Source organism: Candidozyma haemuli, assembly GCF_002926055.2.
Source record: "Candidozyma haemuli strain B11899 chromosome Unknown E_2014730914, whole genome shotgun sequence".
NCBI lineage: Eukaryota > Fungi > Ascomycota > Pichiomycetes > Serinales > Metschnikowiaceae > Candidozyma > Candidozyma haemuli.
In genome coordinates, this window is record NW_020289903.1 from 1031536 (window position 1) to 1058115 (window position 26580).

The 26580-nt window shown below is 47.2% G+C and overlaps 7 protein-coding genes across 7 annotated transcripts; 5 read left to right on the top strand and 2 right to left on the bottom strand. All coding sequences in view use genetic code 12, as the record gives it.

The window, feature by feature from the left end:
- Window positions 1–4494: 4494 nt before the first annotated feature.
- On the top strand, window positions 4495–5325 carry ZSF1 (Zsf1p; the record flags this gene model as incomplete). Its single annotated transcript, XM_025487257.1, has 1 exon — window positions 4495–5325. One exon carries the CDS (start codon window positions 4495–4497, stop codon window positions 5323–5325), a length of 831 nt encoding a protein of 276 aa, XP_025340705.1.
- Window positions 5326–5552: 227 nt separating this feature from the next.
- CXQ85_003624 (uncharacterized protein) lies at window positions 5553–6257 on the bottom strand (the record flags this gene model as incomplete). The annotated part of the gene is made up of 1 exon (XM_025487258.1): window positions 5553–6257. One exon carries the CDS (start codon window positions 6255–6257, stop codon window positions 5553–5555), a length of 705 nt encoding a protein of 234 aa, XP_025340706.1.
- Window positions 6258–7947: 1690 nt separating this feature from the next.
- GCN1 (Gcn1p) lies at window positions 7948–16100 on the top strand (the record flags this gene model as incomplete). Its single annotated transcript, XM_025487259.1, has 2 exons — window positions 7948–10703; window positions 10724–16100. 2 exons carry the CDS (start codon window positions 7948–7950, stop codon window positions 16098–16100), a joined length of 8133 nt encoding a protein of 2710 aa, XP_025340707.1.
- Window positions 16101–16446: 346 nt separating this feature from the next.
- CXQ85_003626 (uncharacterized protein) lies at window positions 16447–18012 on the bottom strand (the record flags this gene model as incomplete). The annotated part of the gene is made up of 1 exon (XM_025487260.1): window positions 16447–18012. One exon carries the CDS (start codon window positions 18010–18012, stop codon window positions 16447–16449), a length of 1566 nt encoding a protein of 521 aa, XP_025340708.1.
- Window positions 18013–21626: 3614 nt separating this feature from the next.
- Window positions 21627–23040, top strand: RBT1 (adhesin RBT1; the record flags this gene model as incomplete). Its single annotated transcript, XM_025487261.1, has 2 exons — window positions 21627–21668; window positions 21724–23040. 2 exons carry the CDS (start codon window positions 21627–21629, stop codon window positions 23038–23040), a joined length of 1359 nt encoding a protein of 452 aa, XP_025340709.1.
- Window positions 23041–23249: 209 nt separating this feature from the next.
- Window positions 23250–24707, top strand: CXQ85_003628 (uncharacterized protein; the record flags this gene model as incomplete). The annotated part of the gene is made up of 1 exon (XM_025487262.1): window positions 23250–24707. The coding sequence occupies one exon, from the start codon at window positions 23250–23252 to the stop codon at window positions 24705–24707; it is 1458 nt and encodes a 485-aa protein (XP_025340710.1).
- A 124-nt stretch (window positions 24708–24831) lies between these two features.
- On the top strand, window positions 24832–26337 carry JAB1 (COP9 signalosome catalytic subunit; the record flags this gene model as incomplete). The annotated part of the gene is made up of 1 exon (XM_025487263.1): window positions 24832–26337. One exon carries the CDS (start codon window positions 24832–24834, stop codon window positions 26335–26337), a length of 1506 nt encoding a protein of 501 aa, XP_025340711.1.
- Window positions 26338–26580: the final 243 nt, after the last annotated feature.

The window sequence follows — 26580 nt, forward strand, 5'->3', positions numbered from 1 at the left end:
ACTTAATCAGGTATTACGTGATCCAGAGAAAGACATTCTAGGTGGTTTGGAGAATACTATAGAACAAGTATCAAGAAACGTACAATTCATTGATAAGTGGGAGCTACTGGAACATAACAAATAACGGATGATAATCTGACTTTCAACCAAACTAAAAGATATGGTAAGGTTGGTGGGAAACCTACAAGACAGGAGACATTAACATCAAGCCAGACCCTAATGATATAGAGGTAACTCTACAAGTGAAGATAATAGCTCTACGGGCATTAGTACAACTAAGAGCGATAGCAATAGCCGATAAATCAAGCAGAAAGTCACAAGAGACGCTACCAGAAGAGTTAGCTTAACCTGGAAGAAAGTGAATATACTGGACTATAGTATCCACTAAACATTCACCAAACAATTTCAGCCACTAAAAGGGACAATCCTTCAAAGACAATCCCAAACTACTTTAATACATTTTAAGAACGTCCCCAAACATCCAAATCCACATACTTACCCACCAGCCCCAGCTTCAGCCAAGTGACACCACCTCCGCTAACCACCACTTAGCAACCAACGTCAACTTCCCTCCAACCTTCCTCCCTCCAAACTCCCTCTCTCCCATTCCCTTCTGAGGGAATAAAACCAAAAACCCATACAATGCCCAGCCATTCTCTTCCACGCTTCCACTCCTTCACCAAGAATGCTCGGACTTTTCATATGAGCCATAAACCCCATAAACTCCGTAGCACCGTCCCCCACCTTCCCACGTTCCCCTGCTTCTAAAAACCACAAAATACCCATACTGTTGCTGCCCCTGACGACATTCGAAATCCGAGGGCAGGTCACACGCTGCCACATACCTTAAAACGTTCCAGTTGTAACTGTATAAGCGTTGCCAGAATCATACCACTGCGGGAAAATCAGGTTACATGTCTGGAGTAGCCGAGGCCTGTGAAAGTCACCAGCCCCCAGACGTTACGTTAAGTGACCGTTTAGTTGGATATACGTTCGATTTACGGTGGTTATTCAGAGAATGTTCAGAGAGTACCGTTGTGGGATTTGGTGGTGTGGGTTGTTGCAAAATCCGTTGTTCTCGCACAATAGGACCAGGTCCAGAAGAAGGTGAACAATAGACAGCATGTGAAAGAGAAGGTGAAGGGCAGTTTATGGCAAGATGGTGGGTTTATTGGGTAGAGATTTTATAGATATAGATAAGCTGGAGGTGGAGAGGTGGAGGGGGAAAGTGGGATGTGGAGTTGGATGGTGGTTGGTTATTGGTTGCATGTGCCAAATGGCTGCGAAAAGTGATGAAGAAGAGGTAGTTGGAACGCAAGACAGAGGAAGAAGATAAGGAAGAGGAAGAAGAAGGCTGAAGAGGATGGCTGGATTGGGAGGCCGGGCAATTATGGTTCCTGGAGGTGGAGACGACCTGGGAGAATTGGCATGTGGAATGGAATGGCTGGGGAATGGCTGGGAAGGCTTGGGGTGGGTTAAGGGAATGTAGAGGGGAGGGTAACGAGGGTAAGGATGGGCAGAAGGCAAAGGGGAGAGGGAAGAGTGACCGGGGAGGTAATTGGGTGGTAAGTTTAGGCTACATGTAAATTGTAGATGGTAGTTGGTAGTTGGTAGTGAGTAGTCCATGGGGACTGAGACTGGTACTGTTAGTGTGACTGTGACTGTCACTTTCCCTCTGGATGACACAAATACCAGCTGGGAAGCTTATAGTGTATCTGTAATTGGGTGTCTACGTGTTGTTGAAGTCTAAAACGTCGATCTTTGTGGAAGTCTGTTGCAGTTCATGGTACCGCCTGGATACCCATGTAGCCGAGACTTCAAGTGGTTGCAATTTGTGATACAGAAAGCAGGCTGTCTTTTCGTGATTTACGTTTTCATGAAATGAACATTTGGAGAACATATCAATCTTACTTCGTCCATTCCTCCCGCCTGGCTCCTTTTGTGGTCCACCGAGACCGCCAGTGGCACGGCGATGCCCATCTAGAGATTAAGAGCCATTGCATGAGTCCAGCGCCGTTGACGAAGTAGTTAGTTGGTTATCTGATGCAGTAGAAGAAGTGGAAGAAGTAGAAGAAATAGTGTTCTCGTAGTTTGTTGACGTTTCTGAGACACAAGTGGTGTTTGCAGCCATTCTGGAAGCACATACAAACCAGGAATGTCCCAGAGGAGAAGCGACGGTTACTGATTCAGGTAAAGACGGTAAGGCGTGTTTTTGTGACAAAAGTGAAGGAAGTAGCTAAACGGGAGTACCAGGAAAGTTTATTTACATTAAGCGTGGGACCAGTAATAGCTTAAACGTTTGGTGTATCTCACAGTTACCTCAGTAAGCAATGGACCTCCTCTGGTTCATTGCACTGTCCAGCAAGCAACCAAACGGCGCCAGCCAACCATTAACCGTTTTTTACGTAGGTCGGAGGTTGCCGCCGAAAACACACAAAACGCAAGTGGTGGTAAATGAAGAGGAGGTGGAGGTTCAGGTGGAGAGAATGGGGAAGTCTATTTGATAGGAGAAGGCGAGGAAGAAAAACGTCATTTTAGGCGAAATAGGGGCGTAGCGGAGACCCCTCTACAGAAAATGGCCTCTAAAAATGGCTATTTTGGGTGTTTTGGCGCCGTTTGGAGAATTGGAGATGGAGGTTGCGGCGGATGTCAAAGAGCGATTTGAGATTTGGCATTTGGCATTTTGAGGGTATTTTTCAGGCATTGAGCCAATTTGAGGGCATTTTCAGGTATTTTTCAGTGGAGTCGCGGGGATCTGAGGAGAAGCAAGCAGGGAAGAAAAAGCCAGGGAAGGCAGGGAAGAGTCGGGAAAAGTGAGAAAACTTTGGAAGTGAAAAGTTGGAAAAAGTGAAAAAGTTGGAGACACAGAAAATGGACAGCCAAAGGAGAAGGCGAAGTGGAGGCAGCGAAAGTGGAGGAGTTCCAGGGAATTTGCAGAAGGCTTTGTCTTTTTGACTCCGTTTCAGGTTACCAGTAGTTTACTGTTTACGTTTGGTGTTCATTTAATTCAGGTAGTTCAGTTAGTGGAGTGGTTAGTGTAAGAGTTGTTGGGTGGACAGTCCATCGTGGTGGCTATTTCTGCCCTTCTCAGATTCTGCCTCGCCTGGGGCTGCCGCGCCGGGAGAAACCGGGATGGGCGTAGGGCCGAGTCGGCAGCGAAAGCGAGCCCGAGCCAAAGCGAGGGAGAGGCAGAGGCAGGGACAGCCAGGGAGCCAGGGAGCCAGGGAAAACGCCATAGACAGAAGAAGCAGAAACCAGCCAGTAGCGACGAAGCACAAGAAGGAAGCCGAGATGGACAAGGAGGGAGGAAAGTAATCGATTGGACTAATTAGAATGTAGTAGTTAAATGGAGGTATATTGTAATTCAGGGCATTGGTTGCTGGCAATTGGTGGAAGTCACTGGAGGTTGCCTGGGGGCGGTGGACATTCGCTGAGGGTTGCATTGACTCTCGTGAGGGAAACGAAACGGTGCTGCAGCGAACAAGTGCGACTGGAGGGGAACTGAGGAGATCGAAATCGACAATTTCCGGTAGGAAATTGGAGATTGAGATACAATTTCATTGAGATTGACAAGAGGGCATTGACAAGAGGGCATTGACAAGAGGGCAGTGACAAGAAGGCATTGAGATTAAGAAAGGCATTGTTTAAAGCAGAGATTGTTGAGATGTAGATTGGGGTTGGAGATGGGTTGTGTTAATGGGTGTAGATTAGTATGGTATTGGTTGCTTGGGGGCTTTCTATCGTTGGGGACTTACCAGCCTCTGTCCAGGGCCAGAGACTGGAGAATAGGGTGACTTTTGCTGGTACGTCGACCCCTCTGTTTGCGGTTTTTTTTTTTTTTTTTTTTTTTTTTCTTGAATGCCGAGGGTGGGTCGACTAGGCTATTTTTTTTTTTTTTTTGGCACTCTCATGGTCGAGGGTGGGCCGGTGTCCGGACTAGTGTTCTCCCCCCTCGGATCTGCCTCCCACTGGGTACATCCACCCCTCCCTCACCCTCGGACCTCGTTCCCCCCGGATCTCCCCGAAAATTCTGGAAAAGTAGCACGACTGCGGAGAACTCTCTTGGAAGACGCCCATCTGTCACCCTCGGTAATACCCTCGCCGGTACCCCCGGTACCGGCCTCGGCTCTACCCTCGGGTCTTCATCCATAGCGCCACTTTCCCCGAATCGCATTGAAAACCGACTCGCCGGATTATTTCTGCGCAGCATGGCAAGATTATAAGAACCCGCCCATCCTCCCAATTCCCTGCTTCTCCATCCTCCCAATCACCTACCAATCACTTACCTCCCAAATCCTCCCTCCCCAAACCCTCCTTCCCCAACTGCCCTTCCCCTCGGATTAACCCTGGTTCCGCTCACCTTCTCCTCTCTTTGTTCAGGACTCACTCCTCACTTGGTGCATCCTTCTGCCTCACGCCCATATATAATAGCCTGCGCAGCCATCTTTTTGCACCCATTTACTTTTTCACCTTCAACCAGTCCATCCCCTCCAAATGACTACTTTCCAGAGCCCTTACCAGTTCGGCTCCCTCCCGGAACACAAGAAACAGACCTACTCGTCCTCGCTAGACGGCAACGGAAGGGTGTTTTCAGACCCTTCAGCGTCCAGTTCCTCTTCCTCTTCTCAGGAAGACTTGTTGCCTGATTTGTGGCTGGAACCGGTCAGACTGAACCCACAGACGCTTCAGCACCAGCAAATGGCTCTGGTGCCGCTTCAAGGGCTGTACATGTACCAGAATGGGCCATGGCAGGAACCGCCTAGAAGCCAGAACCCTCTTCTTGCTCAGGTTACACAGACCAGTATGATGAGAGACGCTTCGCTTGAGTATGCCCAGCTGCTTCTTCCACATTCGCTTTTGGCGCCTCTTACCGAGGAGAATCTTGATTTGAATGCCCAGCAGAGGTCGCTGAGGCTCCAGTACTCGGCCACCGACGAGCTTCTTAACTTTGAGCAGCAACAGGCCAAGGCTAGTGCTGTGCCAGCGCCTAGAAGCAAGAAACTGAACTCTACGTGTTCGGTAGTTTCTGACCACCACCAACATCACCACCATAAACTGAGAAACGCTTCGGTTTCGTCTACAAACTCGGCGCTGCCCAAACAACAAAAGAACATCAACACCCAGTTGTACAAGACAGAATTGTGTGTTTCATATATGAAGATGGGCGTTTGTCCATATGGCAACAAGTGCCAGTTTGCTCATGGTGAGCACGATTTGAAGACTGTGGAGAGACCTGCCAACTGGAGACTGAAGCCTTGTGCCAATTGGGCCAAGTTTGGCTCTTGTCGGTACGGTAAACGCTGTTGTTTCAAGCATGGCGATTAACTTTGCAACCTAAAGACGCCCTGACGCCCCAAAACGGGCCCCAAAACTACATTTATTTATTAGTCTTCTGACCTTTGACGAAGTTTTACGACATACACTTTTTTTTGGATTTTTTTTTTATTTTTTTTTTTTCATGCCCTTCATTTTCCTGACATGCTGTGGATAATACCACCGCCCTAATATACATATGTGCCATGAATCCCAAAGTAGAGTCCTAACCCTTTTGTCTAGTTACACCGCAGCTCGTGGTGGAGACGAATGCATCTCACACTACACGAGTAAAGCCCACAGTTGCTGCATCTCAGGTACCCCAGTAGGTTCCCACAAATACAGCATAGTTTCGCTTTAGGCTTGAAAACACGTTCCCCCACCCTTCTCTTCTTCGCCAGCGTTGCTTGTAGAACCTCATCGTTCTGCTCAGCAAACAGAAAGTTCACCCCAAGAATGGTATTAATCGAAATAAGGTTCTTCTCCTCCTCAAAGTACGAGTTGAGGTTTCTCCTAGCCGCAAGAATCTTCTTGGTCGACGGCGTGTTGCCCAAACGCACCTTCTTCTTATCGGCAGCCGACAAGTTCTTATGTATACTGTTGTAGCCGAACGTTTTGGGTATTTCAAAGTTGGCGTTTGGCGTTTCCTTACTGAGTTCTCCAAGTCTCTTGACTATAAGTTTTTCAAGCTGAAGCTGCTGTGAGGATTTGAAATTACCACTTGTAATGGTACCGTTGCTATAGTTTGCTTGCGTTTGGGCATTCAAAAGATCTGTCAAGTTGTAGTTGACCTTAGGTCTGCTTTTGGAGTTTCTGTTAGCATCCTCGCCGTTTCCCGTGTCGTAGTGTTTCGCAGATGGCCGTGCCGATAGGTTGATGGAAGAGGAAAAGTATATGGTGGAGCTGTTCTTCTCGTTCAGCTTGGGCACTTCTTCGACCAACATGGTGTGTTTAGTAAGGTTGATGGAAAGCGAGTTTGGTGATATGGTTGTTGATGGTGCACGGGTGTACTAGAGGGTGGTGTTTTATGGAGGTGGTTGAAAGGCAGTATTGAAGGGAGGAGGGCGGTTTAGGGGTATTTGGGGTTTGAAGTTGACGGGAAGAAGGAGGTAGAGGGGTTGGGAGGTTTGGGGTGTTGGGGGTGGCGTGGTGTGGGTTTTAGTGGAAGTTGGATTGCACTGAGAGGCAGGTATGGAAGTCAAGTAGAGGAAGAAACAAAGTAGGTAAGGTAAATTATGTTGGACTAGTGGGTTGAATGGGAAGAAGGGGGGCTGAAGTAAATGGGGTTGATCTACTTTTGTCTTTAATGGGGAGAGTTGTGTCTTGAATGGAAGGAAGGTGTGTTTTTTGCACCCAATTGGGCTGGAGCCATGGAAGAGACGATGGCACTGGTTTCGGTATAAAAGGGAAGTTTTGGTGCTTTAGTTGAAATAAGCGAGGTATTGCAGATCAGAAGGTACATTGAAGATAGATCTTTGATAAAGAAAAAAGCAGATACAATAAGTTTACTCTGTGAACAAGGATAAGGCCATATTTAAAGCACAACGAGTAAAAGTCATTGACAACAACCTAAAGATAATTGATCCAGCGCCAAGCTTAAACGTATTCATTCGAGAAAGCAACGAATTTGCGTTAGATAGTTAAAAAGGCATAGAAAAGTTCAATTTTTCAGTGGTTACAGATAAGACTCGAGTGCCATATATCGGTACCTGGAGAAGATACTAAGGTTAAACCTCAGCTTCGAAAACTCTTCACTGGCACTCTAATGAGTCCAGTAGCGATCATAGAATGGAACTAGAGATAACCTGTTGGTACCATATGAAGTAAATTGTATAGTCTGTGTCACATAATGGAGTCCCCACTGGGACTCAATTTCTTATAGTTTACAAGTCTAACGATCTACCAATGCCTTGAAACATAGCACTAGCCATAGAGTTCACTGTCGTTCTTCACCATACGGTATAGAACTTTGCCAAAATAAGAGAACATCACTTGCTTCTACTACCCAGCTGCTAATTGAAGGCTAGTGTCAACCAACTAAGTGCTAACAGAAGGTCCTAGCCTCCACTATTCGAGGCCTTCAACTAGTTTGATTGACCTAGCCTCTGATAGCCAACGCAACTAGTCTCAGCCTGGAGGCTTCGACTAGTTGGCCTTAACTAGTTGGACTAGCTTCGGCCTGACGGCCTCAGCTAGTGATCAACAACAGCCTCTGACAATACATCACTATCGAGTGGTGATTGGGCCGTGACGGTGTCCACAGCGCCCGCCAACAAAGGCGAGTCGAACGGCAAGCCGCTCTTGCTGCAACGGATGAATTAACTGTAGCCTTTCTTCATCGACTGTTATAGTTGATGAAGGAAAAAAAAAGAGGTTTGGGCAGATTTTCGCATTCATATATACCTCCATCGCTGGCCGGGTAACCAGGCAGCAAACCCAGCCAACGCCATCAAGGGAGAAGTTTGGCCGAAGAAAAGTATATAAACGGGATGTTTCCCACTTTTGGCGTTTCTTTAGGTACCACTTTTTCGTAAAAACCACCTTTTCTTGTCCCATTGCTGAACCTCACTTTTCTCATACCACCAATTTTTCACATAGTGAACTCCAACCTCTTTTCAGCCCTACTCTCTAAAGATGGCCTCCACGGAGTCACACAACACCGTGTCTCTCGATGATCTTCGGGATGACGCTCCCACTATACTTGCGGATTCACTTACGAGCAGGAGAGTGCCTGCTTTGCAACTTATAAACCGTCTTTTGACGTCGAAGGAAGACCACTCGCTCGTCGACGACAAGACCTTGCTCCAGCACTTGACCACGCTTGTGTTGAAGAGTTACAATTACTACCAGGACTCGGCATCGAGGTCGGAGGCTACATTGGTGCTTGGAAATCTTTCCAGGTTGGATCCTGGCTTTGGAAAAGCGTCGCTTAAGTATATTCATGGAGTGGCAGTGAAACTGGGCAACTTGGCCTTGACTGACCTTCTTTCCTTGTTGACATGGATCTGTACGCTTCTTTCGGTTGAAAGCAAACGCCAGGACCCGGAATTGACCGGTTTGTTTGCCACTCATGCCATTCTTCTTGGTAGCTGTGCTGGATCGAGTTTTGAAGGAAACAACAAGAAAAGCACACATAAGAAAAGAGCTCTTGAGCTGAGTTTGGCTCAGTCAAAGTATGCGCTTATTGAGGTGTTGCAACTGGCGTCGCCAGCGTTGATTGACGAGATTGTCAAGACTACAATCACAGATTCTTCAATTACTGCTTCCGCAGCTACGCTATACTTGGCTGTTCTTGCTGAGGCCCTTCATGATCTCCAGCCTACTCACCCTGCTTACATTGCTCATTTGAAGGAGTCGTCGGTGAATGCTAGCATTGTCGACTTTTTCTCTGAAAAGGTGCTTTTGGCTAAAGTCGCTCCTTCTCCATTCGCTTTGACTCAATTCACTAAATGGTACATTGCAGAGATCCTCACTCACGAAGACTTCATCAATAAGGTTCTTCCGAACTTGGAGAAGGCTATTTTGCGTTCTTCTGAGATCGGTTTCTGCCATCTCGTGGAGCCTTTGTTTTCTGAAAAGACAGAGGCTACCGATTTGAGCACCGTTTTTGCATCCTCCAAGCTTCTTGGTCATACTCTTAGTGGTATCAAATCTACAAAGGAGCATGTCAGGGATAAGGCTGCGGAAGGATTGTCTTTGATTTTGAAAAACGCCTTGCCTTCGGTTTCTGGTGCTGATTCAGGAAAGATCGTGGAGGAGATTGTCAAGGCATTCAAAGGTACAACCAATGCTGAAGCCAAGGTTCTCTTTGCCAGAAGCTTGGGCGACTTGCGTGTTTCTGAAGAACAATCATCCAAGCTTTTTGCATCTCTCCTTCCATTAGTCTCCAAAGAACTGAACGAAAATATACTTTCTGCTTTGACTGCTGTCTTGATCGACAACTACGTGTTTGCATTGCGTAACAACCAAGCTTTATCTGCTGACGATTCATCTAAGGTCCAGGCACAGATCAAGACTGGCCTTGCCAACCCTAAGCTTAATCTTAGGAAGATCTGGGCACTCCTGTTGGGAGACTCTCTCTACAGAGAACAAGAAGAAAATGATGCTGTTGCTAAGCTTTTTGAACTGCTTCTTCCTGAGTTGACCAAGTCTTTGGACGAAGCCATCCAATCACCACTCTTGACTGTTTCCAACAAGGGCATTGCCTGTGCATACGTTGCTATCGCCATTAGTAACCGTTTTGTTGGTAAGATTGAGTTGGACTCTGCAAAGCTTTTCAAGAAACCACTCGACGACTCTTCTGAGAACTTTTCCATCTTGTTAAGTCCAAAGGTGCTTGCCAAGCTCAAGGGTCCAGAACAGAAATGGGCTCTCCGAGCTCTCGTTGCATCGTTTGACCATGTCGAGGAAGCAAACACAAAGTATGGTTCTTCCATTCTTTTCTTTGCTATTTCAAGTAACGTTTCTTACGATGTCCGCATTGAAGCCTTGACCAGCCTTCGTTCATTGGTCAGCAAAGATGGTGCTAAGACCAGTGCCATGACCATTCCTGCTCTTCAGGATATTTTACGTTCAGCTGAAGACAAGTCTCAGGAAGTCGCCGAGCTTAACCTCGATTTGAAGCACCTTGCTCAGGTTCTTAATGCCATTGTTCAACAGATCGAACCAGAGTTGGCTGTGAAGAACCTCATTGATATCATTATTCCAGCCCACCATCCTAGAATCCCAGTCAAGGAGCAATGGATTGGTGTAGCCTTGAGAGCATCTCTTGATCCTGGTCGTGTTGTTGATTCTCATGCTGATCAAATCCTTGACCACCTTCTTAATACCCTTTCTACTTCCAAGATTAATGGTGATATCTTCAACGCCGCCAAACAGGCCATTGTCACTGTCGGTTTCGTTAACCCAGAGGTCGCAGCTCCTAAGATTGCTGATATTCTCGAGACTGACTTTGATACCGCAGCACTTGACGATTACGACGAAACTACTGTTAAGATCTGGAAGGCTGCCGAGGATGAAGTCGTGGTGGATGTCCTTAGCGACAGCAAACCAGCTGCTCAAGATAATAAGAACAGTAAGGACTACGAAACCAGAAAATGGGAGGAAAGTCTTAAGAAGGAACTTGCTCAGAAGAAGGGCGCTAAGAAGCTCACAAGAGAGGAACAACAGCTTGTTAAGGAGCAATTAGCCAAGGAACTGGATATCCGTAAGGAAGTTGATTCTCGTGTTCGTGTCTACCTAAGGGCTTTCCACATTGTTCATTCTCTTACAAAGGGTCCAGATATCTTGACGAATGGTGGTAGTCGTTGGTTCTTGAATGCAGTTAACGGTATGTTGAATGTTATCAAGCACCCATTGTCTGTTGGAATTTTGGTGAATTTGCTATCAAGGTATTCATTGACGCTTCAAGATTGATCAACTATAGACTTGGCTCCTTGAAGGAGATGACTGGTGTTGCTATTTTGAGAGTTCACGAAGTCCAAGGAATTCCAGAGAACTACTTGCAATTGTCCTTGATCGAGTTGTTGAGTAAGGTCTTGTTCAGAGTTAAGATCTTGGCTGATGACTGGTTTGACAAGATTTCCTTCATTTACGTCTTGCCTATGCTTACTCAAATCTTGGTCCAAGGCCGTGAACTAGCTCTCAAGAACTCCAAGAAACGTACAGTTACTTCTGAGTTCGAAGAAGAAGATCCACAAGAGGAGCAGCTTCTTTTGACTGTCGATATCATCTCCACCTTAGCCCAATGCTTCAACGACGAGACTATCACTCGTGACACAATCCTTAACTCGTTGATTTCTTTGATGAAGATCCCTACAAAGGCCAAGCTTGCTAAGGAGTGCTTCTTGACCATCTGCCAGCATATCTCTGTCTCGCTTTCCAAGTCTGACATTGATCTTTTACTTTCAAACATCATAACTCCTGATGTGTTCGTCAAGCATGCTATCTTGCAAGGCGTCGACTCTGAGTTTGACTTATCCGAAGACTTGACTTACTCTAACGAGCTTTGGATTGCAACTCACGACAACGATGCAGCTGTTGCTGAACTTGCCTTGACTATCTGGGAAGACAGTAAGCTTACCCTTGTTGACGATGCTCCAAACAGACTCTTCAAGTTCTACGGTAACGAAGATGCTGGTTTGCGTTTGACTGTTGCCAAGGCTTTTGCCTCTTCTGTTAAGTTCCTTAAGAGCTCCAAGCCTGATATCTTCAACGTCACTTTGGAGTTGTTGATCACCCTCTTCTACGAAACAGAGAACCCTCCTCCACCGCCGCTTGATAAGTTTGGTCTTCCAATCACCAACCACGCCAGCCAGAAGGATTCGTGGGAAGACAGATCTACTGTGGCCTTGACTTTGAAGGAAATGGCTCCTATGTTCGAGTCAAAGGAATCTGCCGAGAAGGTGTTCTACTTCTTGGTCGAGAGAGAGACTTTGGGTGACAAGGAGAGTCTTGTTTGTCAGGAACTTCTCGAGGCTGGTATTGCAATCTTAGAGCAGCACGGCCGTACCCACGTTGAAGTATTGATTCCTATCTTTGAAAAGTGTCTTAGTCAGAAGGACGAAGGTTCCAAGAAGCAAGATCGTATCAGAGAAAGTGTCATTATTTTGTATGGTACTTTGGGCCGTTACTTGGATGCTGAAGACGACCGTTTGCGTATTATTGTGGAGAGGTTACTTGCTACTTTGGACACTCCATCTGAAGACGTCCAGTATGCTGTTTCTGAGTGTATTGCTCCTCTTGTGAAGTCCATTGAACCAAAATTGCAAGACCACCTTGACACTTTGTTCGAGAAGCTTTGGAAGGGCCAGAACCTTGCTATTAGACAAGGTGCCGCTTATGGTATTGCTGGTTTGGTCAAGGGTGCTGGTATCAGATCTTTGTTTAGCAACGACGTCATGAGAAACATCATGTCTGCTGCTGAAGACAAGCGTGGTGAACGTATGAGAGAAGGTGTTTCTTTTGCTTTGGACTGTTTGTCGCAGAGTTTGAGCTCCAAGTTTGAACCATACGTTATTGAGGCTCTTCCAATTATCTTGAAGTCTTTGGGTGACTCTAGTGCTGCTGTTCGTGAAGCTACCGATATGGCTGCCAGACAGATCATGAAGAGCAGTACCAGTTACGGTGTGAAGAAGATGATTCCTCTTGCCATTTCTCATATGGATGACATTGCCTGGAGAACCAAGAAGGGATCTGTGGAATTGCTTGGTTCCATGGCTTACCTTGACCCTACTCAGTTGTCTGCTTCTTTGTCTACTATTGTTCCAGAAATTGTTGCTGTTTTGAACGATTCCCATAAGGAAGTCAGAAAGGCTGCTGAACAGGCTTTGAAACGTTTTGGTGAGGTTATTAGAAACCCAGAGATTCAGGCCATTGTTCCAGACTTGATCAATGCCATTGGTGATCCAACTAAACACACCGACCTGGCCTTGGACAAGTTGATCAAGACCCAGTTCGTCCATTACATCGACGGTCCTTCTCTTGCCCTTATTATCCATGTCATTCACAGAGGTATGAAGGACAGGTCTGCTTCTACCAAGAAGAAGTCTTGTCAGATTGTTGGTAACATGGCCATTTTGGTTGACAGCAAGGATCTTCTTCCATACTTGAACAGCTTGGTTGCTGAATTGGAGATTGCCATGGTTGATCCTGTTCCAGCTACAAGGTCTACTGGTGCCAGAGCCTTGGGTTCTTTGGTTGAGAAGTTGGGTGAAGAACAATTCCCTGACTTGATTCCTCGTCTTATTGATACTTTGAAGGACCAGAGCAAGGCTGGTGACAGATTGGGTTCTGCCCAGGCTCTTGCAGAGGTCATTTGTGGTCTTGGTCTTGCCAAGTTGGACGAGATGCTTCCAGACATTTTGAAGTCTGCTTCTTCACCATACTCGCATGTTCGTGCTGGTTTCTTGCCGCTCTTGTTGTTCTTGCCAGTCTGTTTCGGCTCTCAGTTTGCTCCTTACTTGAGCAGCATCATTCCACCTATTTTGTCTGGTTTGGCTGATACTGATGAGGAAATCCGTGAAACCGCTTTGAAGGCTGGTAGATTGATTGTCAAGAACTACGCCAACAAGGCTATCGACTTGTTGCTTCCAGAATTGGAGCTTGGCTTGTCCGATTCTTCCTACAGAATTCGTCTTTCCTCCCTCGAGCTTACTGCCGACTTGTTGTTCCAGGTCACTGGTATTTCTGGTAAGAACGAGCTTACTGAAGAACAGAGCTCTGTCAACCGTAACCTTGTTGAGGTCTTAGGCCAGGAGCGTCGTGATAGAATCTTGGCTGCCATGTTCGTTTGCCGTTCTGATGTTACTGGTGTGGTTCGTGCAGCTGCTATTGACACTTGGAAGGCTTTGGTTGCCAACACTCCTCGTACTGTCAAGGAGATCATTCCAAGCTTGACACAGATTATTGTCAGAAGATGTGCTTCTAGCGATGAGACTCACAGAGTCATTGCTGCTACTACTCTTGGTGAAGTTGTCCGCAGAGTTGGTGCCAACGCTTTGAACCAGTTGTTGCCAAGTTTGGAAGAGTCTCTTGTTTCTGGCGATACCGACGCCAAGCAGGGTATTTGTATTGCTCTTACAGAGTTGATCAATTCTGCTTCAGAGGATGCTTTGCTTTCCCACCAAGATGTCTTTATCAGAATTGTTCGTTCCTCTTTGGTCGACTCTTCCTCTGAAGTCAGAAAGGCTGCAGCTCTGGCGTTCGAGGCCCTCCAGAACCGTTTGGGTAAGGTTGTCATTGACGAAATTTTGCCAAACTTGTTGAACCTCTTGGAATCCAAGGAAGATTCAGAGAATGCTCTTTTGGCCTTGCAGGATATCATGGAAACCAAGGCAGACATTATTTTCCCTATTTTGATTCCTACCTTGTTGAGTCCTCCAATCGATGTTTCCAAGGTCAAGGCTTTGTCTTCGCTTGCTTCTGTTGCTGGACACGCCTTGTACTCTCGTTTGGGCTCCATTGTCAACACCTTGTTGCAAGCTGTTATCAATGCTAAGAAGAACGGTACTCCAGAAGAACAGGAAGAAGTCAAGGAGTCTTTCGACAAGATCTTGTTGTCCATTGAAGATGATGAAGGTGTTCACCCAATCATGCAACAGTTGATGTCGTTGGTCAAGCACCAGGACTCCGACAAGAGAGCTGCTATTTGCGAGCGTCTTGGACCTTTCTTCTCCAACACCAACCTCGACTACTCGATCTACGTTCCAGACTTGGTTACGCAGTTCATCTTGTCTTTGGGTGACAAGGACCCAGAGGTGGTTGCTGGTACTTTCGATGCTTTGAGTGCTTTGGTGAAGGCTCAAGACAAGTCTATGCTTGAGAAGTTGGTCAAGCCTGCTCACCAGTCGTTGTCGATTGCCGGTGTCAGAGGCGAGGATTTGGCTGGTTTCACCTTGCCAAAGGGTCCAAGCTGTGTCTTGCCAATCTTCTCCCACGGTTTGATGTACGGTAACTCTGAACAAAGAGAATTGTCGGCTTCTTCCATTGCTGAAATCATTCTGAGAACTCCAGCTGCCAACTTGAGACCATTTGCTACTACTATCACTGGTCCATTGATTCGTGTTATTGGTGAGAGAGTTTCATCCGATATCAAGTCTGCTATTTTGACTGCGTTGACCAACTTGTTGGTGAAGATTCCTCAGTTCTTGAGACCATTTATTCCTCAGCTTCAAAGAACTTTCGTCAGGTCGTTGAGCGATGTGTCTAACGATAAGTTGAGACTTGGTGCTGTCAGCGCCTTGGGAGTTTTGATTGAGTTCCAGCCTCGTGTGGACCCATTGGTGACTGAATTGGTCCAGGGTACCAAGAACGCCGAGGACCAGGGCGTCAAGACTGCCATGTTGAAGGCCTTGTTCCAGGTTGTCATCAAGGGCGGTAAGAACATGAGTGAGGCTTCTAAATCGTCTGTCATGGCATTGGTTGAAGAGGAAATCAGTACTGTCAGCGATAAATCTGCTGTCGCCTACGCTCGTCTTCTTGGATCGCTTTCCCAGATCTTGTCTACCGAAGAAGCATCCAACATTTTGCTGAACAAGATCTTGAACAAGCGTCGTGACAGTGAGGAAATGAAGTTTGCCATTTTGTCTATCAACTCTTTCTTGAGAGATGCTCCTAAACATATTTTCGAGACTGGTATGATTGAGGAAATTGTCCATTTTATTGGCGATTGTTCCGACAACGTTGTGCCATATATCAGTGACAATGGTGTTGTTGCAATTGGTAAATTGTTGTTGCTTCATGGAGAAGTTGCATCGCCTAAGCAAGCCGGTGACGAGAAGGCGTCTTCTCCTTTCGAACTTCCAGAAACGTGTATCAACAAATTGGTTCACCAGTTGTCCAAGTGTGCTCTTAAGCCAGAGTCTAACTCTCCTGACTCTAGAAGATTGTCTTTGGTGGTTATGCGTACTGTGGCCCGTTTCAAGCACAAGGAGATTATCAGCACCCACTTGAACGAGTTGGGACCATCTGTCTTCTCTTGTTTGAGAGACGGTATCATTCCAATCAGATTGGCTGCTGAAAAGGCATACTTGGCTGTGTTCAACTTGGTTGAAGATGCCGAAATGAAGGAGTTCAACGACTGGTTCGCAGAGGCATCCAAGGGAACTATCAACACTGTTCTTGGAACTGCTATCCAGCCAAGATCTATCGGTGACTACACAAAGAGAGTCGCTACGAGATTGGCTACTGTTGAAAGAGAGAGATTGGAAGATGGAGGAGATGATGAAACGTTGTTCAGTGACCGTTACGAAGACGAGAACGAAGTCTGGGCCGTTGGCGGTAACTAATGAAGAAGAATGCTAAATTATTAAAATAAAAGTAACTATACGTTTTTATGTACATAGCAACGGTTATTCTTGACATGTTGTAGAAGCGCATTTGGGAGTAGCGCAAAAGTTGATAACCGTCAAACCTACGTCATCTTTAAAATCATAAACACTCCATTCATTAAAACAAATTTTTTATTAAGCCATCCTTTGCGTCATGTTATTATGGTACACTAGTGTACAACCGGAGGAATTGCCGGCGGAGAGACCATATCACAAGTCTATAATGCAACCGATAGATGGCTGGAACCATCATCATATAAAAAGAAACTGAAAACCGAATATAAAGCGAGCAACTCCGAGGAACTTACTCTTCCAAAACCCTCTTTAGCTCATCCGACGACCCAGACAGAAACTGCTGATACGTGGTCCTCAAGGGCTTGCTTTCCTTCATGGTAAGGTTAGAAGGTAAATCAAGCTTGAGGCTACGCAAGGGCGGTAAATGTGTTGATGTCGAGGGCTGATCCACCTGCATTGGCGATTCACCGTTTTCTCCTGAAGCTGAAGCTGTGGAAGAAGGAGGAGTGGTGTTCATCTGCCTAATGGCAACTGGGTTCGATGTCTGTCTTTCAAGAATAGACGAAGTCGAATTGTTTGACACATTGCTGTGGTGGCCCATGACTGGAGTCATGAAGAAGCTGGATAAGTTTGTGGAAGAGTTGTTGGCGGAAATTATGGGAGTTGTCGCTGTAGAAAGCCCAAGAACTGGAGAGTTGGGCAAGGTGAAGTTACCCGTGGGGGAGCTGGCTCTGCTCTTTTTAAGTCTCGACTGAACATAGTCCAAATCTGAGTCTTCCATGATGTGGTTTCTGGAAGGTGTGGGCTGATGCACATGAGACTTGTTGAGCGGTGTCATCTTCTGAAGAGCCAGTAGCGTGTTGAGATGCAGTTTGGGGGCCTTTGAAAGAGTGGTGTAGCTGCTGCTGTGAGGCCCGGAATTAAGTGCCACGCTTGAAAGATACTGCAAGCTGTTGGAGGAGGAGGAAGCATCAAAGCCAGCAAACTTGTGGACCTTGCCTGAGTTGAAATAGTCTGTTAAGGACGGAAGCGAGCGGGAGTTGGGAGGGGCATCTTCGCCTACGGAAGGAGGCTGTGAGTAGGAGAATTTCTCCAAGGACTTGAGCTCTTCAGTAGCTGCAGAAGCCAAAAGGTCGATGTTCATGGTTGAGCGCAGTTGTTTGGGCTTTGGTCTGATTCTGACCGCAGCAGGAGGGGAAGTTTTGGGTTCTGTCTTGATTTCCTTCTTTACTTCGGGCACTGGAGCCTCTGCCGTTGGTGGCAGGCTCGCTAGGGATTCGTTTGACCTGCTAGCGTGCAACTTAGAAAGAGATGCAGCCGAGGACGAGGAAGACTCGGAAAGCGGCTGTGGTTCAGACACAGCTTGATCCTTGGATTCACTTTCGTTCATAAGTGCTGCTATGGAGGAAGGTTGCTTTGTAGGAGCCAGGAATACACGATGAGCCGAAGCGGAAGGGAGCTTGGTACCGTTAGATGCTGAGGGGCCGTTTTGACCATTCTGAAGCTGAATGCCGTTCAGACCACCCGTCAGACCGTTCTGAAGCGACGACGACAGAAGCAGAAGCGGCAGGGCAAACTGGAGTTCAGGGCTTCGTTGAGGCGAAGTCACCAGCGGTTGAGCTGTGGATGCAGCGGATGTGGAAATGGAGGAAGACGACGAAGACAGCAGTTTCAGGAGGTTCTTGTTGCGGCGAGAGTTTGGATTCGTATGGATCCTCGAATGCCTCGTGAGTTCGTCCAGACGAGAAAAGCGTTTGTTACATCCTGGGAACAGACATGAATGGGGTTTCTCGCCCGTGTGGGTTCGGATATGTCTTGTTTGGTGTTCTAGTCTGTGGAAGGCCTTATCACACATGGGACACCGATATGGCCTCAGTGTGGGGTCCTTTTTCTTTTCAGGCTTTAAAGACATCATGGGTGAAGAAGAGTGCCAGGTAAGGAAGTGTAGAAGGTGGAGGAGTCTTGATGAGGAAAAAAGTCTGTGCGAAGATGGGAAAGTATGGGGTAATAAAAAAAAAAAAAAAAAAAAAAAAAAAAAAAAAAAAAGAGCAGTGCAGAAAAAGGTGAGAAAAAGTGAGTGGAGAACAACTGAGGATTCCCATCGCCTTTAGGCGTGGGGGGTCTGAAAGGCCTTAAAAGAAAAACAAGAGTCAGGGGCAAAAGGAGGGGAAGACTTCTCCCCTCGGGGTATATAAAGGAGAGGATTCCCACATTTTCTGGCGACATTTCCAGATTATTTGCAACCGGTGGAGTGGGTTTTCTGGAACGGTTGGTGCCGTTTTCCCCCGCACCGGACGAGCAGCAGCGAGAATGAGGGAATAACGAGAGAAACGAGGGAAAAAAATGTATAGAATGTAAGGCGCGCGCGGGTCCGGGAAGGGCAGAGGCAGAAAAAAAGGCAGGGAAAAAAGAGGCAGAAAACGGTGCAAGAAAAATAAATAAAAAAAAAAAAAAGAACATGGCCCCGGGAGAAATAGGAAGAGATGGATGGGACTGGATGTCCTGGGAAGCCCTGGAAGGAAGGCCATAGCGAGGCGAGGGCTACTTGGTTTGATTTAAACGGTACTCTACTTCGTGGATTCTCTGCCTTTTCTTGCCTTTTCGTGTTTTGGTATGCCCCCTCTGTAGACGGTTTTGGGTTGCTTGGTGACTTGTGGAGAAGTCTGGGGCCATGGGTTATGGGGCCATTGGGTGCAAAAAAAGAAAAGCGAGCGTGCTGGAGCTCACCGGCTACATCCATAAAGGGCAGTGTATTTCCACGAGTTTTCATCCAAATTCAACGAAACCACCACCATTCGATTCGTCGTCGTCACCGCATCAAAACCAACCTATTTTCATCTTTCTAGCGTTCCTCCTTCCCAAAATACCTATCCCCTTTCTCTTCCACCTCTTCCTCGTTGCTCGCGTTTTTCACCTCCTCATATCAATTCCCTCTATTTCCACTGTTTGTGTTTTTCATCCATCCCATTTCGCAGCCAACTTCCACCACCCTCCAAAAACCACAAACCACCACCAGCCATTCAATAAAATAACATATAAAATTGACATCAAAAAGGAAGAAACCTAAAACACGATAACTACATTCCATTCTTCCCTCCTCTCAAGTTCCTCTCCCTCCCTCCCCTCCCATCGTTCCCTCCTCGGAAGCTTCGTGGGTCAAATTGCCCTGTGGTGGCCAGGGCTGGGGTTTTGTGCGCCTCGGGTGTTTTTGGGCCCCTGCGGTCTGCTGGGTCTTTTTCAGATAGCCGCGCTTGCCAGGAACCTGAAATGTGGAGCAACAGCAAGGAAGGGACGTTGGAGACATGGAGGAGAAGCAATGGAATGTAGCAAACCGTGATTATGGTGGTTTTGGAGGTTTTGGGGGTTGGCGATTTCTGGGGTCTTTTTCGGGTGGGGTGGGGTGGATGGAAGGTGGAGGTGGATATGGCAGTTGCTCTGGCGCTCCTCCTACTGTGTCTACTATGTCTACTACTCTACTATGGCTGCAAACGGTGCTGCAAATGGTGTCTACACTGTTTGTTGACTCCAGCCATGGCAAAGCATGTTTTACCTGGGGCTGGTACTTCCCGTTATGGTTTACAAATTCTTGGTATACCTCCCTTTGTGTTTCTCGCTTGGTACTACCATCTACATCCTTCCTGGCTACCTGGTTACTTGTTCCCTGTGTCCTCCCGATGTCTCTGCTTTTGCTCTGTCCCTTTCGTATTGTGTCACATTCAAAACTCAGCCATTGGCTGGTTTCCCCATTTTCACCCTCTGCCCAAACACCCCAATTCTCCAACTTCCGGGAAACCTTCCGAGAGGTGGAGACCCGTAGCAATTGACTCTTGACTGTGAAGTCACCGCACAGCCATCTCTTCCACCTTTTCGTCCTCTTCTCTTCTTTTTCTGCTTATTTTACACATTATTCTTCTAGACCATAAGACCAGGCGTCACCCCACCTGCTATTGTCTGCCACTGTCCACTGCCTTCCATTCACTGCCCACTGCCTGGCTTCTTCTTATCGCTATGGGTGGCTGCGAAAAACATACCCTTGTCTGTACCCGGTTTGTTCCGAAAGAACCACAAAACTGATAAGGCAATTAACCCTCTTCGAATTTCACCACAAAAAGTACCACAATCTTCAGCTTGGTGGCCTTACGTTCATATGAAACGTCATCGTTTCCCGGCCGGGTTCGGACTAACCCTTGGCTTCTGGTTCTACTGTGGCATATGGCAAAATCACATTCACATCAGATAAGACACTCTACGTAGATCAGGGTCTTTCGATGTGTTCCATTCTTCCGTAACGCCTGATAAACAAACGACGTACTGGTTATGTTATGCTATGGTTGCTGCAAACGCCTCAGGGGCCGATACGCCGGGCTTGGGGCAATTATAAGCGTCTTTATCACGATACAACCAGTGTTTTGCAGCCACTCGGGCCCACGGAGTCATAAAAGCGGGCCACGGGATGTGGATGTGATAATGGAGGGGGAGGGAAAGAGAGGAGGTGGCAGAATGTGGTTTAGAGTTTGGCGTTTGGTGACTCAGAGACATTCCTTGCTGAAATGGTACTTTTCTGTTCGTATTGGGCAATTGACTTAAAGTCAATTGAATTGGTATTGTACTTATCATACGTGTCTCTTCACTCTAAACCACTTCTGGGCATATTTAGCCGTGATAGCCGAGCTGCTATGGTTATAAGTCTCGTGTGGTACCATTAAATAAAGGCTCTGGCCACGGGGCATCTGTGCGGCCTTCTTCGATTGGCAACTGATTTTGGCCTTCCTCGGGTAAGCCCTTGTTAGTACCACACGAGGCTTAAGTGTTCGTAATTGCTCTGGATCTATCGCTTGTGGTATGTCGCTAGAGGCTTATCACTGATAAGCAATGGCTGCGAAAAGCGTCTAAGATTAGAGTTTGGCTGGTCAATTGGGCCATTTAGGGTAATTGAGTTTGGTGGTTGGCAAAAGCGTGTTCTGGGGAGGGTATGTTTTTGTTTGGAAGTAGAAGGTAGATGTGGGGGTGGTGGAAGCTGGAGTAGTCTATGTCACTGAAGTTTTGGAGTGATAGTTAACTGCCACATTGATCTCCATACTACCCATATTTAAGGATCATCTAACGATGAATTGTATGAAGAAGAGATGCCATAATGAAAGCTTCTATACTTTGAAGAAGACTTGACATGCTGTCTGGCAACCTTCTGTCGCTAGGTATCTCCAGTTCTTAACTATGTGCGATGAGTACCACCATAATGGAACACATACCAAAGAAGGCACCAATTGAGGTCCTCTACTACCTTATACCAAACAACTACCATCCAATCACCTCCAACGACCCACCTTCTTTCGTTTCCTTCTCTTCCAGGGACCGTGCCTGGCGGCTGCCAGGGGCCTTCCCGATCTGGACCAAATTTCACCTCGAGAAAACTATATAAGGACGACCATTTCCCCCCTGGATTTCCCCTGTCTTTTCTCTACCTACCCAATGCTCTTTCTTCTTTATGCCACTGCAGCTCTTGCTGCTAGAGTATGACCCACCCCCACGTAGACCGCCTTTGATTTATCTTGTCTAACACCAATAGCCAAACCCAGACTGGGAAGAATGTGACGACTGTCTGGTGATTACCACTCCGTCATCGCTAGCAGGCACTTTGACGTATACTGGGCCAACAGAAGAGCCGTTGCCCGAGGAACCGACTACGGAAGAGCCAGTGGAACCGACAACTGAAGAGCCTGAGGAACCAACAACGGAAGAGCCAGAGGAGCCGACTACTGATGGTCCCGAAGAACCAACTACCCAGGAACCAACCACTGAGACTCAGGAGCCTACTACTGAAACCTGGGACCCTCCTACTGAGGGTCCTACTGAGGGTCCTACTGAAGGTCCAGGTCCTACTGAAGGTCCAGGGGAAACCGAGAATCCTCAACCAACTGAAGGTCCTGGTCCTGGCCCTGGTCCAACTCAGACTGAGGAGCCTGGTCCACCTCAGACTACCCAGGAACCAGTAACTGAGACACCCCAGGAGCCTGAAGGTCCTGAGGAACCCACAACTACCTCTCCTCCCACTGATGCTGGTGAAACACCTCCAGTTACTCAGGGCCCTGAGGTTCCTCCAGAAACTACCGCTCCTAATTGGTCTGTCTCTACCATCACCATCGTGGTCCCTCTGACTTCAGTTGAAGTAGTCACCAAATGCTCTCCACATGTTCTGCTGACGACCAATGTGGCTACAAAGTCTACTACTTCTTACCTCACCGACTACCACACTTCCTATACCACGTCGAAGTTCACTTATACATTCGACCCAGCTACCAGAACTGGCTTCAACTTCGAGAACGGCTCGTACGTGGAGATCACCGAAAGCTGCTCTACCTCAATCTATTCGAATGTTAATACTGTCTATTCAGTGATCATCTCGTCGTGGCTTGAGACTGCCGTTGGTTACTTCACCTCATACTCATGCGACGAGACCAGATCTACTCGTACTTTTGAGGGTGTGATCACCACTGAGACTACCGTTACTGTTCCAGGGGTGGCTCCAACTGGAAATGGTGGTTCCAGTCCTACTGCCGAAGCTCCTGGCGTACCTGGCGTACCTGGTGTTCCTGATACTCCTGGCACTGATGGAGTTCCTGGCATTGATGGTACTCCCGGTACCCCTGGCATTCCTGGTACCCCTGGAGTACCTGGAACACCAGGAATCGCCGGCGCCACTGCTCCTGCTGCTTTACCCGCTACCTCAACGTCTGCTGCCCTTGACTGTCCTGTGGACACTACTACCGTCTACGTCCCTGAACCTCAGGTATGTGCTTTTGCCAATGGAGGAAGCTTGGTTTCTCCAAACAAGGCAATTGCTGGTATTTCCGTCCTTGGCGTTCTTTCGTTCTTCTTCTTCTAATCGTTTACCCCCTTTCTTTCGGTTTTGGCACTTTTTGCCCTTCTGGCTTGTTTTATCATTTTTTTGCAGCCATTTCTGCCCCCGCGCACCTGGAAACTATATAAACCCAGGAAGTTTCCCACTTTCTGGCCTTCTCCCACCACCTTTTTTTCTTTCACAAATTTTAATTTTTCTTTTCGTCACACTCATCCACGTAAGCACTCACCTCGATGTCATACTCTATTAACCCTAAGCCAGAACCATTGGGTGCCTGGAACCCAAATGTTGTCAAGTTTCCACCTTACGCCTCTAAAGTGAAACCTTCAAAGCTCTGTCATGTTACTGGCCCCAGTTCGGAGAAGCCAGATCTTAGCTCTTTTCCTATTCTTAAGAAAGAGAACAACAGCGGCAACTTGGAGCTCAATGGCGCCAAGGAGGACCAGAAGGAGGCCCTGAAGTTCCCTATTTACAGTGATACGGCTAAGGAGAACTTGGTGGCAAACTTCAACAACAGCAACACCAGCGTTAAGGCCAGCCCCAAACCTTCTGTACCTTCAACCGAAAAGGAACACAAGGGTAAGCCTGCTGCCTGCGTGTTCGTCGCTAGTCTTCTCTCTACCAAGACTGATGTTGAGTTGTGTAAGACCGTCACTGACCACTTTGAGAAGTTCGGTAAGATCCTTAATGTTAAGGTCTTGAGAGACTACTCTGGTCGCCCGTATGCTTTCGTTCAGTATGCCAGTGAAATTGATAGTAAGGTGGCGATCAGGGAAAGTCACAACTACATGCTTGATGGTCGTGTCATCCGCTGTGAGGCTGCCAAGGTCAACCGTACTATCTTTATCTCCAGTTTTGATTCCCTTGATCAGAAGAGTGTAATTGGTACTGCCAGTGCCTTTGGTGAAACTGAATTGGTTGTTGCCAGTGACGAACATGGCAGAATCAAGAACACCGCTGGTGATGAGAAGTGCCGTTACTGGTTCGTTAAGTTCTCCTACCGTGACGATGCCATTAGGGCCTTTGCAAGCTTAACGGAGGATTTGCTGGTTCATGTCGAGTGGGCCAAGAACGTCGAGGACCAGTGTCCTAATGGCCGTTTCGACAAATATACGGTGTTTGTTGGTCTGTTGAACAGAAATGCCACCCATGCTGATTTGGAACGCCATTTTTCCAGACACGGCGCTATCAAGTCAGTTTCGGTGATCCACAAGATCCCTGGTTCTTACGGTTTCGTTACTTTTGAAGACGAGGTGTCTGCTGCCAGTGCCGTCGCCAAAGATAACCACACTATGTTCATGGACAAGAACATCAACGTTCAGTACCGTGAGCTTAGCAATTACCCTAAGATGATCTTGTCGTCAGAGATGCCTATAGTGTTGGCACCACCGCCTGTGAACAGTAAGTTCAAGGCTACCGCCAGATCGAAGCATGACCCTGAGAGCTACGAGCCAAACAGAGGTTACAGCTACAGAAGAGATTACTCAGGTAGCAACGAGTCGGCATTCAGGTCCAGGAGAACGTCGCTGTATACCCATTACAGGGATTACACCAGAGATTGGACCAATACAGCTGGTGACTACACAACCTGGCCCAGGTCAAGGTTTGGCACTGGCGGCGCCGAAGTGCAAGCCGATGGCGGCGATATCAACCGCTACTATGTTGTTAGCCCCAGCTCAAAGGCTACCTGAGTCTGCATGTTTTTCCCCCATGTTGTTTAATGAATCCATGTAACGCACCTAGCTGAGGCCGCGATAATGCGTAGTAGTATCTGAGCAATATCAACTACATCACACCCAAGGCTGAACATCCACAATGCACAGCTGTTCCCTACATAAGTTGGCCCAGAATGTGTCGCCTGATAACAGCAAAACACTCAATTACAGATTGAGCCACGAAAAACTATCACAACTTAGTGAACTCAGACTCAAGTCGCTCTACGATAAGAAACCAGACTATGCAGCCATCAGCACCCAGCCTTGGAAGAGCCTGCCCAAGTACTTCAAGAATGTTCTTATATCGTCTTTGGCTTTGGTGAAGATGAGCATGCATGCTAAGCTGGGAGGATCGATCGAGATCATGGGAATGCTTACTGGAAAGGTCATTGGCACCTCCATCATCGTCATGGACGTCTATTCGTTACCTGTTGAGGGAACTGAAACCAGAGTTAATGCCCAGAATGAAGCTTACGAGTACATGGTTCAGTACCTTGATCTTATGAATTCGGCGGGCCGAGAAGAACACATTGTTGGCTGGTACCATTCACATCCTGGGTACGGATGCTGGCTCAGTGGAATTGATGTGGCTACACAGAGTCTTAATCAGAACTTCCAGGATCCGTACTTGGCCATTGTGGTGGATCCTGTTCAACTGTCGAACCAGGGAAAGATAGAAATTGGTGCTTTCAGGACGTTGCCTATGGAATATGAAACAAGGGAAGAGTCTAAAGGTAAGAACGTCAATATCAGGTCCAAGGAAAAGATGAAGGATTTTGGTATTCATGCTGATCAGTACTACGCTCTAGATATTGAGTTGTTCAAGAGTAAGAACGACGAAGAGTGTATCAATATGATCTTGAACAAGTCCTGGGCTTCCAACCTTTTCAACACTGAAAGCTCGAGTCTAGAGTACGATAGAAGGTTAGTGAACCGTGTGGAGCAACTTCTAAGTGACCTTACATTTGCTAGGGAACGAAAGGAGTCAACCACGAGAGAGTCGGTTATGTTCAACGCACGTTTTGAAGACATGGTTAAGCGGCCATTACCAGGACAAGATATTCCACGAGCAGACCGTATTATTCGAGAGATTTTCCTGACGAGGCCAGATCAAGGTGAAAGCGACGAGGAAGTCGTAGGTGAGCATGTTGAAGGTGACGTTGAAGACGAGGATGACGATGATGATGACGATGAAGATGAAGAAGACGACGATGATGGAGATGAAGAGCAAACTTCTAAAGCTGCAAGCGATGATCAAGAAGAGACTGGCGTTGAAGACGAGGCTCTGCAGACGATGGATACCGATGGGAACCAGTCGTTTGAAGAAGAAGGTGAACAGCTCGAGATCGGGAACGCCAAGAAGCGGTTGCACAGCACTGAAGATAGCCGAACGAGTCTTTTCAGGGAAAACGACAGGCAACAGCAGTCGATGCGGAAACGAGTTGCTACAGGTGATGCTGATCTGAAGCTAAGCAACGAGTTGAAAGCCAAGACGCAAAAAGCACATAATAAGCTTCGTGAAGAGGAAAAGCACGTTGCAGGCGTTGGGCATGCTGAGTTGTTACAGATGCTTGTGAAGAGAGCACAGAGGAAGGTATTTGGGTAGGCCATGGCGAGAGGGCCCTAGCGATGCAGAAGGGGTAGAGCATAGAGAAGAAGGGCTAGAGCCAAGAGAAGAAACGAGAAAAGGTCAATGGTGTTGACTATGTATATACTATGTTACCAGGTTTGATGGGTGAGGGTCAGCATATGGAGGTGGTCCATGGTTAGACCTAGAACGGAGGGACCAGTGGATACCATATATTTGGTGATTCCAGGAACTCGCTGCCTGCTGTTTACATTCCTAGCC